Source organism: Ipomoea nil, unplaced genomic scaffold (genome assembly GCF_001879475.1).
Source record: "Ipomoea nil cultivar Tokyo-kokei standard unplaced genomic scaffold, Asagao_1.1 scaffold2541, whole genome shotgun sequence".
NCBI classification, from domain to species: domain Eukaryota; kingdom Viridiplantae; phylum Streptophyta; class Magnoliopsida; order Solanales; family Convolvulaceae; genus Ipomoea; species Ipomoea nil.
Window position 1 is genome coordinate 298,222 of NW_017618969.1, and position 15,860 is coordinate 314,081.

Sequence of the window (15,860 nt, forward strand, 5' to 3'; positions counted from 1 at the left end):
AGATAAAATTTATATTACAGAAAGTATTAATTCCTTAATTACCCTATTTTTTAAAATTTTATTCAAAAGTAATCAAAGAAAGTGCACGGGTAATTGATATTATTATTATTTTTAAATAATTAATCGTCGTAAGAAGTGATTCTCTATATTTAATTACCATAATAAATTAGATGTCAAATAAAGTTAATAATTACCACAAATTATTTAGATGGTAAATAGTATATGATAATTACCTATATATATTATCATAATAAACAAATTAATCAGTATTATGCAAACTAATAACCTTGTATTATACTAGGCAAACTCTCATTCTCAATCACTATTTTATTCTTTTACTTTTATTCTTTGATGTGATAAACAATGATAAGTTATTTTTACTATCTGAGTTCCAAGAAAAGTGCATACTCATAAAGTTGGGAATAAAAATTAGAATTAAAAATTTAAGTAATATTTCTCATCGTTTACTAAGATTGAAGCTAATAAATTTCCCGAGTATAACTTCTCAATCTTTGTATACTTGCAACGGCCTCTCAAAACTTGTGCTATATTTTTGTACTCAATAATACAACACTCCCTCTTTCTCACATAACTTGTGCTATATTTTTATACTTAATAATCAATGCAAGAGATAACATTAACATGGTGAAATTACAAAATTCAAGATTTCTTGAAACCTAAACTTTTTTTTTTTTTGTTAGACCACAATGTGTCCTAAATAGATTATAAGTGTAAAAGGCACCTTTAAGCTCGTACCATATTCAGACTAATCCTCGTTCGCACCAGTCCAACCCAATTAAGGGACAAAGTACTGTTCATATTAATTTTTCCACACAAGAAGAGGTTTGACTCTCGACCTCTCTTAAAGATGAGAGTGCACAACCACTCACGCCAATTAAGCTGATTTAAAACCCAAGTCTATAAATACTTCAACAGTTAAACACTGCAACATTAAACCCATAACTCTTTGCTGGAAAATGTTAAACAGGCAAATAACATCAATATCCAACATAGAGTGCCTGTCATTGACATTAATGTAAGAAAATTCAAGTATCCCATCAAATATAGATGCATACATAACACATAAAGACCCCAAAAAAACAAAACAAAACAAAAATCCATCTCCACTGAGTTTGCTAGTCTTGAATACAAAAGCATCAGGCACTTTCGAAGTCAAGCAATCGATGAAAAATTAATCACAAACTAATATGAACGACTACACCTAATTCTACATGCCTCCTAACAAATAAAAATGTATGCAATACCACCTTATAAGTTCCTTGACACTACATTGTTGCAATCGGGAATAGAAAAGGAAAAACGAAGCAGATCACCTACCCCGGAATCTGCAGGGGCTCCCAACCCCCAGACCTTTGTAGTTCACCTGGAAAGTAAGACTATAGAGCAAAAGTATGGAAAATACTTGATATTAGCCGATCCTCCTAGCACATCGAACACCAGAGAAGACCATAGCAAATTGAGGACAGTTGAGTTCTAATAAAGAGGGGGTAAGGAGAGTAATATTCTAATGAAATCCATCTTTCACATTCCAGAAAGTGTTCTACCTAATCACGTTCAACAAGAGAGAGAGATCTTCCAAAAATTATCTCCCAGAAGCTTGTTTAAAAGAAATAAAAGCTCGAACCAAAGTGAGCACTAAATGCCTACCTTGCGACTTCCTAAATCTGAAATAGTAGCCACCACAGTTTGAGTACATGGCAAGAGTATGAGACACCGAACCTAACACTAGCACGAGAAGAGCTACTTTTCCTAGTATGATGAGGTCTCAAGCCAGAGAATAAACCTAGAATATTAAATTTGTACGATACTAGCATACAATGAGAAATAAGAGAAACAGAAAATGGATGGGAAAAGGGGAGAGGGCATTCACAGAGAGAAGAAATAGAAAAGGGGACTAGAGAGTTAATGAGGAAGAAAGTTAGCAATCTGAAGATCATTACAATTCAGACACATTTGAAGAAAAACAAGCCGTTGTTACAATAGAAAGAGCCAAAGTTTTGAAAGAATACGGACACAGATTAGTTCTTGCTTCAGGTCCTTCAGAGCTTGAAGAGCATATACTTCTAAGGTAAATAATAGAGATATTGTTTCGAGGTATAAATTACGCCTCAGATTAAGCAAAAACATTTAACTGAACTCTATAGTGCATGTGGATTGAGCCCAAAGAAAGCTAGCATCAAAGGTTTCAGAAAGGCACAATGGTATCCACGAGATGGGGCAGAACTTAGATAGAAAATGAATGTGACATTTGATTTTTTTGTTTTAATAATCATCCTACCAAAACAGAGTATAACAAAATAACCCAGTTTTGGAAGTTCTAAAATGAAGCTAAATTTAGTGTTTGTGAAGGTGGATAAGGATGGGAAATGAGAAGGCAAATGATTATAACAAAAAAGAAAGGAAACGGTTTGGTTTTTCATGCCTTCTCTTTCTAGTTTAGAAATCATATATGGAGTCGTAAAATGGATCCAGTGTAAAATACACGATGAGTCAATAAACAACAGATGAGAAACAGGTAATGGAAATTGTAGGAAGCTTATAAAAACGAAATAAGTTAATTAAAGTTAGTAGCAAAGTTCAAAGCAAAACCTTCATAAGTCAAGCATAAGAGTATTAAATTTTATTTGTGGTCCTTGTGGAGGCCTTCTAAAGCCAAGCAGGGTATTCAATCAGGACAAAAGTCTTAGTACTCCCTGCACACAACAGCAGAGATCGATATGAACCTGTGCCAGAATAATTATGAAGAGCACAGCAAGGAGAAACGAAACCAGCACGATTCAACCACATGTAGGAAGACATTTTAGAAGAGATTGATGATAAAGAATAATGAAAAAGACCAGAAGCCACATATTATGGCAGGGACAGCATGGTAACAGCTATATGATCCTCATTAACTTTGAATGCATGACAATGTTGAAGATAAGATTGAAGGCAAAGCCAAGGTCAGAACTGATTAAAACACTATGAAAGAAAAGAAAATATCCAGTGAAATCCTAACGGAACCACAGACGGAGAAAAAACTAGCTGGCAACATGCCACCACCAGAACCTATTTAGGTGACAGAAAGTGGGCAAACTTAATGGATAATAGCTGCAGGCTTTCCTACAGCAGGGACAGGATTCCAGTAAAATCCTAATCAATCCTCTCTTCAACATAAATACCTAATAGATTATAGAGACGAAGCTGAAGGACACCTCAAATGTGAGACACACCAATATGAATCTAAGTGGCCATTATGAATGCCTGGATCAAGTTTTCAGCAGCATGTTTCTGATCAGGTGTGCCGGATATTAAAGCCATACGATCACCTCGGGAGGATTTGGAATCAGTGATCTCAATAGATGCTCCAGATATCTGGAAGAGAATAAATGCGTCAATAAGAAAATTAAAAGGATTATAGCTGCAAGAAAATAAGGTTCCCACTCTATATGTCTGACCAGCAAACATTCAACTTAGAAAGCATAATGTGCAAGGTCCAATTTCAGAAGAAAATAATGCATCATCCACATAAATGATTTGTTAAATTTTTCCATTTGAAGTTTATTAGGAAAATGGAAACAAACATTATGCCACACATGCATGATTAGGTGAAATTATCCAAAGTTAAAAAATTAAAACCATTTCGTTAGCTGTGGAAGATTGAGCAAAGAAAACCTGACCCTTATAGGAAATAATGAACCTTTTATTTGTGAAATAATTAAAGCACTGAAAAGGTGATACTAAATACAGTAAAATATGCACCTTTCGAATGTTGTCCATGTTAGTTCCACGTTTGCCCATAACCTTACCAACAGCATGAGCAGGGATAACCACTTCTAGGGTAGAGGGTGGAGGTAATCTGCTGAAAATACAAGCCATTGTCACACTTGTGTGTGTGTGTGTGTGAGAGAGAGAGAGAGAGAGCACCAAAGAACTATTCCACAAAAATAAAATAAACCAATACCAGAACGTAAGGTATAGTACCTGCCATATATTTTAGGTGAATAGGATGACAACAATCCATGGCTATTGTCTCCAATCTTTCAACACAAAAGAGGGTAGGAAAACATGAAAAAAAGATTTAACAAGAAATTAAATTGAGAAGGAAAAATGTTGAACAGATAGTAACATTTTTTATCACTCCTTGAACATAAAGACATTTTAAATGTTTAGCCACTTTTTATAATTTCAGTCATAGGTGCATAAAATTAAAGCTAATTTTAATATAATGTTGTGTAGGAAGTAGGAAGTCTAAAATCATAGTTAAGGACTACAAAATGGTTAAACTCATCTATACATCAGGAATTCAATTTTCTAAGGAGCAGAAGAAATAAAAAGGAAATTGCTGTGAATATCAGATAACCTTTCTCTGTCCACACTGAGTAGCCAATACCATTATATGACCGCATAGTATACAATCCTCTGAGTTCAACTTAATATGATCTAGATTTTCCCCAACAAATTTTATACTCCTTTTTACACACAAAATATGGTACTAATCAACACCAATCATTCTTCACTTCGTCCATGTACATTTTGCTGCTTTCCCTTTTTCTTTTAGGCCTTCTTTAAGGATGGAATATGGACTAACTAAAAGGAAACTAATACAACCAAGGATCAAAGAATCAAATATAAACAGAACTAAGAACACCTTGATATTCCATGATTTAACAATGAGTGAAATAGAAAAGAATTCAGAAAATGCATGTGGCATACCGATAGAAATCCATGTCCATAAACGCTGTTTGAAGAAAGCATCCCAACACCAGCCCCAGCCCCAGCCCCAGTTTCAGTACTTTGCTCATATCTCAAAGAAGCTACTTGAGGAATACTGGGTAAAACTGAAGGCACTGAAAGATGAGCCCCACCAGTGTGTAAAAGATCAGCACCAGAAGAAGAATTATGCCCACCTTCTCGGTCCTTGAGAATATCATCTCTGAGCCTCAGCACAATTTGGATAAGTGCATCCCTAACATTGCTGACTTCCCCAACCACCTAAATATGCAACTTGAGCATCAACATACTGATAAAGATTCACAATAAGCAAGAAGTCAAATAGAAAATAAATTAACCGAATGCAAACCTCAACAAGTTCATCACTTGCATCTGCACACCTGGGCTTCTTGCCTTTTGAGATCCGTACCTCAGCTTTAGTTCTTTTTCGAATTTCACTTATGATTGAACCACTTCTACCAATAAGGCACCCAATAACTTTAGACGGGACAAGAAGACCTATAGTTACAGTGTCTTCATCCTCATCATTTATCTTTCCTTGCAGCAATAGCACAGCTTCAACTGCCATTGACTTAAGATCATCCACTGACTGCACAAGGCCATACATGGGAGTGGTTAAACCAAATGGAAGAAGGTAATGTTGATGTAAAAAAAAAAAAAAAAATCATAGAGTAGGATGAAGTAGATGATGGAACATAGAAAATTTGACATAACAGTTATGGTGTATGAGCATGGGATTAGCAAATATCTTTTGAGGATATGGTCCTATGGACCCCAAAAGAAGCACTTTTAAGAAGAACATAGGTCACGTGGGGGAGAGTGCATGGTAAATTCTGTTTTTGGTGCAATCCTTGCATCAAATGGAAAGTGAGAACTGCTCTCCTATGAACAAAATACCTACAAAAGGATTCCAAAATAGAAGAATTTTCTTCCACCTTCACTAATTTTAAGATAAATTAACTGATATAGGGAAAAATGGAATGGGATGGACAAAAATAGGCAAAACTACTTAGGCTAGTCAAACTTTCCCTAAAATTTCATCATGGTGGTGAAAATTTAAAAATCAGGCCCAACTGCATTTACGACATGCATTTGAGGGAAAAGTTCGACTAAAGTGCATTAGCACCAAAGTAGTTTTGCCATTTTTTGTCCAAGTTATAGAATTACCTATTTGTGTCCATCTTATCCCATTTTTGCCAATTTCAGTCAATTCCCCCTAATTTTGAAAGGCAGCAAGGAAGATATCCTATATTATGCAATATGGAAGACAATACCTCCTGAGAGATCACAGTGATGATACACTCATCCCGTTCAGCTCTAGCATCACCAACCTCAACTTGAGCACCACTAGCCTGCCTTATGCTTTTGATTGAGTTTCCACCCTTGCCAATAACACGCCCAATATTGTGGGATGGGCATAATAATCTGATCCTCAACTCCTCGGTTCGAGATGCACCAGTCTGACCCGAAACAACAGGAAGAGCAGATGAGTAAACTGGCCACGTGCTCCCTGCATCCAGATAACCTGGAAACTCTTGTACATGTGGACCTAAAACAGAGGAAACAGGCCTGGTAGGGACAATAGGATCTACGCCTGGGTAAATGCCGGCAGCTTGATATATAGGAGCATCTGATGGTATAATAATACTTGCAGGGATTTCCGGAATGGTGGTATCAAGAGGAATATCTTCTTTAGGTGCAAACTTGTAAATGATTGCAGAAACTGCAAAGAGTGCTTTCTTTACAGCTTCTGACTCACCGGAAATCTAGGCACAAGTACAAAGCACATCATGAATCATCCATAAACAACCGAAGTAGTGAAGTACAGTTTCAAATTTTCTATAAATAGCAATTTTAATTATTTGACAGAAGGAAATCAAACAGAACAAAACAAATTTAAAATTAACAAACAAAAAAAAAATGAAAATGTAGCCTCAAGATTCAAGAGGCACCTTTCCAGATCTAAAATCACAATAAAAGACTTCAAAGTGCATATAAAGCAGAAACTATTTATTACAGTGAATAATACTAACCAGCACAAAATTATCGAACTCCAATGCACAGGAATGGTTTAGATCACCGGCATCCTTTGCAGTTACCTTGATGTTTGTCCCTGTCTTGCTTCTCAGCTTCTTTATGGTTACCCCAGATTTCCCAATGATATTTGCACTCTGGCTAGAAGGAACAAGAAGCTGACAATCCTCCCTTTCCTTCCGCCTCCTGTCAGATTCCCCAAGTGAAGCAATAGAATTAGCAATTGCTGCATGCATCTTAAGAAGAGCATCCTGTGCAGCACAAAGCGGCCTATAGTTACTGAATTCCTTGTCAATCTCAACATCTTCCTTCTCTCTTACATAGCAGTAAATGAGTATAACCCTATCCTTAGCACCCGGAAATGGATCCACCACCTTGACCCTTGCACCGGTATCTTGTCTAATGGAATTTATGACTTTTCCACTCTTTCCAATAACACTTCCTATAACAATACCAGGGCATAAAATCCTGTAGACAACCAGCTCAGCATCACCCTTCTCATCTCTCTCTATCCTCCTTCTCTGATTCTTGTAGTCCCCATCATCCCTGCGGAATCGCTTCCCAGTCTCGCCCATCTAGCAGTACAGAATTGCCCAACTAATCACAAATAAAAAAACTCAAACATATGTCAGTCAAACAAAGAAAAAAAAAAAGTATTATTACAAACCCCTCAATCCTCATGACAAACAAACAAACAAAATTAAACCTTGAATCCTTTAATTTGTTCAATTTTAAAATGTTTAGCTCCACCATACACCGAAACCCAACAGTTTCATCAGTCCGTATTACAGTTCACTTTTCCCACTCCTTCGTTATTAAGAAACATCAATCTTAGCCAAATATTCAAGGCCCTCTCAATCACAAGCAAATACAGTAGTAAAAAATAAAAGCACGTCAATGTACACGCAGAACGGTAATATTACAGGGAGGAGAGAACTGAATCTACCCCAAAACCACAATCTTTACACACGCGAGCTGCTACTTGCATATATAATGAAAAACGTAGAATATAAGTAAGCTGACAAACGCAGAAACACTGAGAATAGCAGAAAACCCACCCCAGATGAAACCTCAGCAGGAAGGCGCACAAGTTGGGGAAATTGACCGATTACAAACACTTCAAAATCAAAGAACAGAAGAATCGTACCTCAATCGAAGTGAAGCCTAGAGCAATGGCGTAATCTGAATGTTGATGCGTACGTGCATATGTCGTTAGGTCAATGCGCTGGTGGAGTGTCGGGTCGGGTAGGGGTGTCTGCACGTATGATGTATCTCTATAGGAGAGATTGTTTATGGAAAACGTTATATTCCACGTTACCTATGAATCTTTAATAATACTCCGTACATATTTATATTTTTAATATAAATTATAAATTTATTTGTAGTGAATCACATATTTATTTGTACTTACGGGCCGTTTGGTTCACGGAATGAATTTGGAAGGAATAGGAATGCTATTCCATAGGAAATAGAATAGATAAGGAATAGAATAGGAATTGTATTCTGTTGTTTGGTTCGCTAAAGGAATAGACATTGGGAACTGTATTCCAATGTTTGGTTGGTTAAGGAATAGGAATAGAATATATGTTTAAAAGACATAAATGCCCTTGTACAAAAACTATTATTATTATTATTATTATTATTATTATTATTATTATTATTATTATTATTATTATTATTATTATTATTATTATTGCTATTATTGCTATTATTATTATTATTATTATTATTATTATTATTATTATTATTGCTATTACTGCTATTACTACTATTACTATTATTATTACTATTATTATTATTATTATTATTATTATTATTATTATTATTATTACCGTCATCGTCGTCATATCAAGTGATTAATACTCAAAACAAAATAGTCATATAAATAACAAACTTTTGTAAAGAACATTTAACAATATTCAAAAGAAGCATAACATATGTTATTTTTCACAAAATACTCAAAACAATCCAATGCAAGTTACAATGTTCATAAAATGATTAATTGATAGCAAGGAATCTTCTGATCCATTGTAGTCTTCGATCAGGATCAAAACTGAGAAAGAAAGCTACTTTATTAGGATGATCAGTGAGCTTAAACGAAACAAGGTCCATTTCATCAACTGAGTAAGTATTACAATTCCTAACTAAGTATTACAATTCAATTCAAGATAAAAAAAAAAAAAAAAAAAAAAAAAAAAAAAAAAAAAAAAAAAAAAAAAGGCTCAAGTGTCAATCCGCACCACGAACTATAAGCGATTATTCATCCCGCACCCTGAACTTTTATAAGTGCTGATTAGATACATAAACCAATTTTTTTTTCATCTAGCCTTTTTAAAGGTTGTCCGGTAAACCTGATGATATGTTCCCGGTTATAAGCTTATGTGGCGCCTAGTTGTAATATATCCTCCTAATTTTAAGTATTAATATTCTATTCCCTTCTCCCTTTCACAAATTGTGCACGATCCACTCCACTGCTCTCCCTTCTCCCATTCGCAAAGCAATTCCGACGACGCAGCACAACCAATTCCGACGACGCACAACCAATTCCGACGACGCACTAAGGGTACAAGATGTCATCTTCCTCGAATTCATCACGAGTGAGAGTAAACATGGAGTACGAGCCTAGTGTTTATTGTAATTGTGGGTTGAAAGCTCCTATTTGCACAAGTAGAGACTCGGGAAAGTAATTCTTCGGATGTCAAAGATAGAAGGTATGGATTTATGAATTTTCGAATGAATTTGAGTTTTCAATTGCTTTAAAATTAAATTTAGGGTTTGTTAATTTTCTGGAATTTTTTTTGTTTTTTTTTTTGTTTTTGTTTTTTATTTGTAATTTTTTTTTTTTTGGGTAATTGAGTTGTATAGGATGGAAATGGTTGTGGCTTTTTCCTTTGGAAGGATCACAGTGCAAGGAGGGGCGAAAGTGAGCAAGAAGACCTAAAGAAGCTGTTGGTGTCTTTGAAGTGTGAAATTGAAAGTGTGAGAGAACTAATTGTTAATGACTATAGTACTATGAAAAAACAAAATGAAGTGTTGAGGAGGGGCTGTGTTGTTCTATTAATTGTTATTGTGGTGCTTGTATCCAAAATTTGTAGTTAGAGATTGTAATCATTTTTTGACCTTGTAATGAAAATGACCAGTTTGTAGTTTGAGATTCCATTTTACATTTTGCTTTTTGCATTTAGTGTTGAAGAATGAAATATTTAGTGTTGCAGAATGAAATCCAGTTTGCATTTAATTTTGGCTATTTAATTTAATTGGCTACTGAGCCCCAATTTTGGTTACTGGCAGATTATAATGGCTACTGAAACCTCAATTTAGAGTTGCAGATCATTTAGTGTTGCAGATCATTTATTGGCAAATCAGAATGGCTACTAAAACCACAATTTAGTGTTGCATATCAGAATGGCAAATCATTTAGTGTTGTGGAATGATAATTGGCTACTGAGTCCCAATTTTCCAGAATCAACATAAACCACATACATATTCCAGAATCAACATAAACCACATACATATTTTAGAATCAACATAAACCACATACATATTCCAGAATCAACATAAACCACATACATATTCCAGAATCAACATAAACCACATACATACTCCAGAATCAACAAAAACCACATACATATTCCACATGCATAAACTTGAAACAAAAATTGTTAAAATCAGTTTGCATTAACCTTAAGACATTGCCAAAATACATATTAAACTTCACTGCCAATTTCAGTTTGCATTCACCTTAGACAGTGCCAAAACATTAGCACATAAATTCAGTAGCCAAAACTAAATATCCAAACTTCCTATAATACATTAACAGAGCTGTCAATATACATGCACAAAAAGTGTAGCCAATTGCTGCCAATTAACAGTAGCCAAATGCTGGAAATAGTGCTGCCAAAAAGTCTTGTACTGTAACCCTCCATGCAACCATCTTCTAACTCTTCAATGTTGTGTGCAATCTACAAACATTAACGGAACTTTATTATCATAATCCAACAGTCCTAGAACCACTATAGATATTGTTAGCTTAATCTAATTACCTGAGGTCCCAAGAGTGCTTTCTTGAGTTAATATTATCCTTGTAGCTGACCTTCCTCTTCCTCTAACACCAGTAGGAGCCCTTCCCCTTCCTCTAACACCAGTAGAAGTACTAGATTGTCCTTGTTGGGTAGGACAGAATCTCTGGTTATGCCCCTTCCCCTTGCACAGTTGACAGGTCATTATTCTTCCTTTCCTTGATAGCTTTCTAACCTGTAAACTCAATTTGTTTTTATCCTTGTTCTTTTCATCATCTTCAAGCTTTCTTTTTTTTCTTGGGCCTACCAGTCATCTTCCTTGGCACTGGGGCATGTATCTCATCTCCTTGAGTTCTTGGCCAAAATATTTCTCCATTCATTGGCTCTATTGCATGCTCATAAGTCTTCAAGTACATGTCCTTACTGTAACATTGATAGATGTACTGATCTGGCTGATGCCCCTTGTGAAATATAGCACAAATGGAATGAGAACATGGCAAACCAGTCAACTGCCATAGTCTACAAGAACATGTCTTCAACTCTAAATTGATCTTAAATTGGAATCTATCCTTTTTAACCTCATATCCATCAGCTCCATTGTAGATAACCTCCCAACCAGCACTGCCAAGTATGTTCTCATTCAATTTCTTCATCACACATGGCCCATAAGTCCCATTCCATCTTTCAGCGAATGCTTTCTTCTTTGCAACCCTCTTCATCACAAAAAGTCTTATATCTTCTAGCATTGGAATAATGTTTTTGGACCTTGCATTCAACAATGTCTTGTTGAATGCCTCACTAAGATTGTTGTCCACCAAGTCACATTTAACTTCTTCTTTGAAGAATGCTTTGCACCAGAACTGCATTGGATACTTGTTAAGATCATGGAGTGTTGTAGCATCAACCTTTTCCAAAGCTTTCAACTTCTCTGCAAGTAGTTCTTGAGTAGGTGTCTTTGCAATCTGTCAGAAGTGAGCCTTCAGTACCTTCCCTCTGTGCTTCTTGCTCCAGTTGGCATTGACATGCCTTGCACAATTTTTGTGCTCAACTCCAGGAAATAGCTCCTGTATGACATTAGCTAACCCCTGCACAAAAAAATTCAAGTTAATTAAATAACAATCTGTTCTTTGACAATTTCTGTAAACTAATAACATATTTAAATAAGTAAAGAATTCAAATGGATTTACCTTCTGTTGATCACTCATTAAGGTCCATTGAGTGTTATCCAGAATTCCCAAATCTGACTTTAAAAGCTCCAGAAACCATTTCCATGATAAGATATTCTCAATCTTTACTACAGCCCAAGCAATTGGGTACATTTGATTGTTCCCATCTCTACCCACAACAGTCAGTATTTCACCCTTCAGTTTTCCTTTTAAAAAGCATCCATCTAGTCCAATAAACCTCCTGCAACCCTCTACAAAACCCTTCTTCATGGCATTAAAACACACATATATCCTCTGAAACACCAATGGTGAGTTTTCCACTGTGCTGGTTGTATGTATCTTCACTGTGGAACCCAAATTTGAGTCCAAGCACTCTTGAGCATAATCCCTAAGTCTTTTGAACTGACTTTCATACCCAATATCCAACTTCTTCAATATCCCTGTTATTGCCCTTCTACACATACTAACAGTAACATTTAAGTTCATTTCAGATTTTATGTCTCTGCTCAACTCTGAATAACCAATAGTTGGATTTTGCCTCACATTTTCTTCAAATTTCCATTCCAACCATTTCTGACTAACTATCCCTAAGGTAAATTGATTATTGCATTTATGTTCCAACAAGATTGACTTAACCTGAAAACAACTTGTTCTTTCTTCCCACCATGCACTGACATAAAAATCACAACCCTTTCCAAGACACTCAATCCTAACATACTTTAAACCATTCTTTTTCCAAAATAGATCTCTCTTTGTATGTACAACATAACTAATCATAGCCATCTTGAATTGCACATTGTCATCAAAGTACATACCTATTTCAATAAAGGGTCACTACTACAGAAAACGGATTTAACGTCTACATTATAACGTCGGTTTTTTGAAAATCCGACGTTAAATATTTAAAATTATTTTTTATTTTTTAAAAAAATACATATGACGTCGGTTATTTGGTATGGCCGATGCCGTATATTAAATAAAAAATAAATAAAAAATAAATACGAGATACGACGTCGGCGTTATACGTTGCCGACGCCGTATCTCAAATAAAAAAAATATATATATATATATGGTATACGGCGTCGGCGACGTATATCGCCGACGCCGTATACTTGAATTTAAAAAAAAATAATAATAAATAGTAGATACGGTGTCGGAGAATTAATCTCCGACGCCGTATCTCTAATAATTAAAAAAAAAAGTAAAAATGGTATACGGCGTCGGCGACGTATAACGCCGACGCCGTATACTCAAATTAAAAAAAAAATAATAATAATAAATAGGAGGTACGGCGTCAGAGTTAAATCTCCGACGCCGTATCGTATAATTAAAAAAAATTAAAATGGTATACGGCGTCGGCGATATACGTCGCCGACGCCGTATACTCGAATTTTTTTAAAAAAATAAAAAATAAATAGTAGATACGGCGTCGGAGAATTAATCTCCGACGCCGTATCTACTATAATTAAAAAAAATATATTTAAATGGTATACGGCGTCGGCGTCGTATAACGCCGACGCCGTATACATAAATTAAAAAAAAAAAATAATGAAGCGAGGTACATACTACACAGGCGCTCCTAGCTAGCTCAACATTGCTCCAAACGCCCTTGCTAGCTCCAAATATTTCACTCCTCAGCTCACTGCTCCAAACGCCGTACGCCACCGCCGCCGAACGCCCTACGCCACCGATGCTCTCCACCGCCGCCTAAGCCGTCGTCCACTGCCGTCGGCCTCGCTCTCCGCACGTCGACGTCGTCCTCGGCCTCGCTCGCAACAGTGCCGTCGTCTTCGGCCTCGGCCTCGCTCGCCGTCGTCCTCGCCGTCGCCCTAAGCCGCCGTCGTCGCCGTTGCCCAACGTTGTCGCCGGTCGCCGCCTCTCCTGCAAGGTACGTACGTGTATATATATATATATATATATATATATATATATATATATATATATATATATATATATTATAAATTAAAAATGGTTATGTATATATATTTTTTGAATTTTGAATTTTATATATTATTATTGTGTATATTTTCGAAATTTTAGGAATAATTGTGTATATATTTAATTTTATAAGTTAGTGGGTCAATTATGAATTGTTGTGTGTATATGTGGAATTTTATGAAATTTTGTTTATATATTATTGTGTATATCTTGAAATATTATTATTGTGTATATAAAATGATGTTGTTTTGGACCAAGACCCACCATGCTAGGTGAATCTTGGTCCATAATTTGTCTTTTCAAGTATATAACTTATCAAATAATTTAAGTGAACAAGCTAAGTGTATAATACATGATGATGTTATATATTGAATATATTGCACTAGTTGATACTTAATATAAAATGATGTTGTTTTGGACCAAGGCCCACCATGCTAGGTGAATCTTGGTCCATAATTTGCCTTTTCAAGTATATAACTTATCAAATAATTTAAGTGAACAAGCTAAGTGTATAATACATGATGATGTTATATATTGAATATATTGCACTAGTTGATACTTAATATAAAATGATGTTGTTTTGGACCAAGGCCCACCATGCTAGGTGAATCTTGGTCCATAATTTGTCTTTTCAAGTATATAACTTATCAAATAATTTAAGTGAACAAGCTAAGTGTATAATACATGATGATGTTATATATTGAATATATTGCACTAGTTGATACTTAATATAAAATGATGTTGTTTTGGAGCAAGGCCCACCATGCTAGGTGAATCTTGGTCCATAATTTGTCTTTTCAAGTATATAACTTATCAAATAATTTAAGTGAACAAGCTAAATGTATAATACATGATGATGTTATATATTGAATATATTGCACTAGTTGATACTTAATATAAAATGGTGTTGTTTTGGACCAAGGCCCACCATGCTAGGTGAATCTTGGTCCATAATTTGCCTTTTTCAAGTATATAACTTACCAAATAATTTAAGTGAACAAGCTAAGTGTATAATACATGATGATATTATATATTGAATATATTGCACTAGTTGATACTTAATATAAAATGATGTTGTTTTGGACCAAGGCCCACCATGCTAGGTGAATCTTGGTCCATAATTTGCCTTTTTCAAGTATATAACTTACCAAATAATTTAAGTGAACAAGCTAAGTGTATAATACATGATGATGTTATATATTGAATATATTGCACTAGTTGATACTTAATATAAAATGATGTTGTTTTGGACCAAGGCCCACCATGCTAGGTGAATCTTGGTCCATAATTTGCCTTTTTCAAGTATATAACTTACCAAATAATTTAACTTAAAATGTTGTGAGAAAAATGTAATACTAATTGGCCGAAATGAATATAGTGTAGTTGTTGTAGTAGTTATAATTATATAAATTTGTTAAAATGTTGTTAACAAATGTTTAACTAGGTTATTATTATTTTAGATTGGCTTGTGATGGATAAAAGTTGGATGAAAGCTAATCGACTTAGTCAGGAATATGAAGATGGAGTTAGAAATTTTTTACAGTTTGCAAATAATAACCTTCCGAATAGTAATAAGAGGTTCTTCTGTCCTTGTACGAAATGTTGTAATCAGAAAAGGTTAGGTGAAGAAGACATATATGATGATCTAATTGTTAATGGGATTAATCCATATTATACACAATGGATTTGGCACGGTGAAAGCGATGTGGCTACAACATCTAACATGTATGTTGACAATGAAGATGATGAGTCTGAAGATCGGTTGGATGAAATGTTTCGCGATGTTGGAGAAGAGTTTATCAATTGGTCAAATGAGTTGGATGAATTATTGAATGATTCAAAACAACCTTTATGGCCAGGGTGTAGTAAATATACCAGATTATCTGATGTATTAAAATTATTCAACTTGAAAGCTGGGAATGGGTGGAGCGACAAGAGCTTTACTGCTTTACTTAAAATAGTCAATGAT

General features: G+C 35.1%; 1 protein-coding gene across 5 annotated transcripts; it reads right to left on the reverse strand.

Annotated features, from left to right (window-relative positions):
* Positions 1-1,002: 1,002 nt before the first annotated feature.
* On the reverse strand, positions 1,003-8,058 carry LOC109153809 (KH domain-containing protein At4g18375). Of its 5 annotated transcripts, none has more exons than XM_019301668.1 (8): positions 7,916-8,058; positions 6,768-7,365; positions 6,009-6,500; positions 5,084-5,323; positions 4,717-4,995; positions 3,985-4,040; positions 3,763-3,862; positions 1,003-3,375 (listed from the first exon to the last, which is right to left on the reverse strand). In XM_019301668.1, the coding sequence occupies exons 2-8, from the start codon at positions 7,341-7,343 to the stop codon at positions 3,244-3,246; spliced, it is 1,875 nt and encodes a 624-aa protein (XP_019157213.1). In that variant the 5' UTR covers positions 7,344-7,365; positions 7,916-8,058; the 3' UTR covers positions 1,003-3,243. The 5 variants fall into 5 exon arrangements, with proteins under 5 accessions (XP_019157213.1, XP_019157217.1, XP_019157214.1 ...); XM_019301672.1 differs by having other exon boundaries at positions 3,763-3,859; positions 7,916-8,057; XM_019301669.1 differs by having other exon boundaries at positions 7,827-7,918.
* Positions 8,059-15,860: the final 7,802 nt, after the last annotated feature.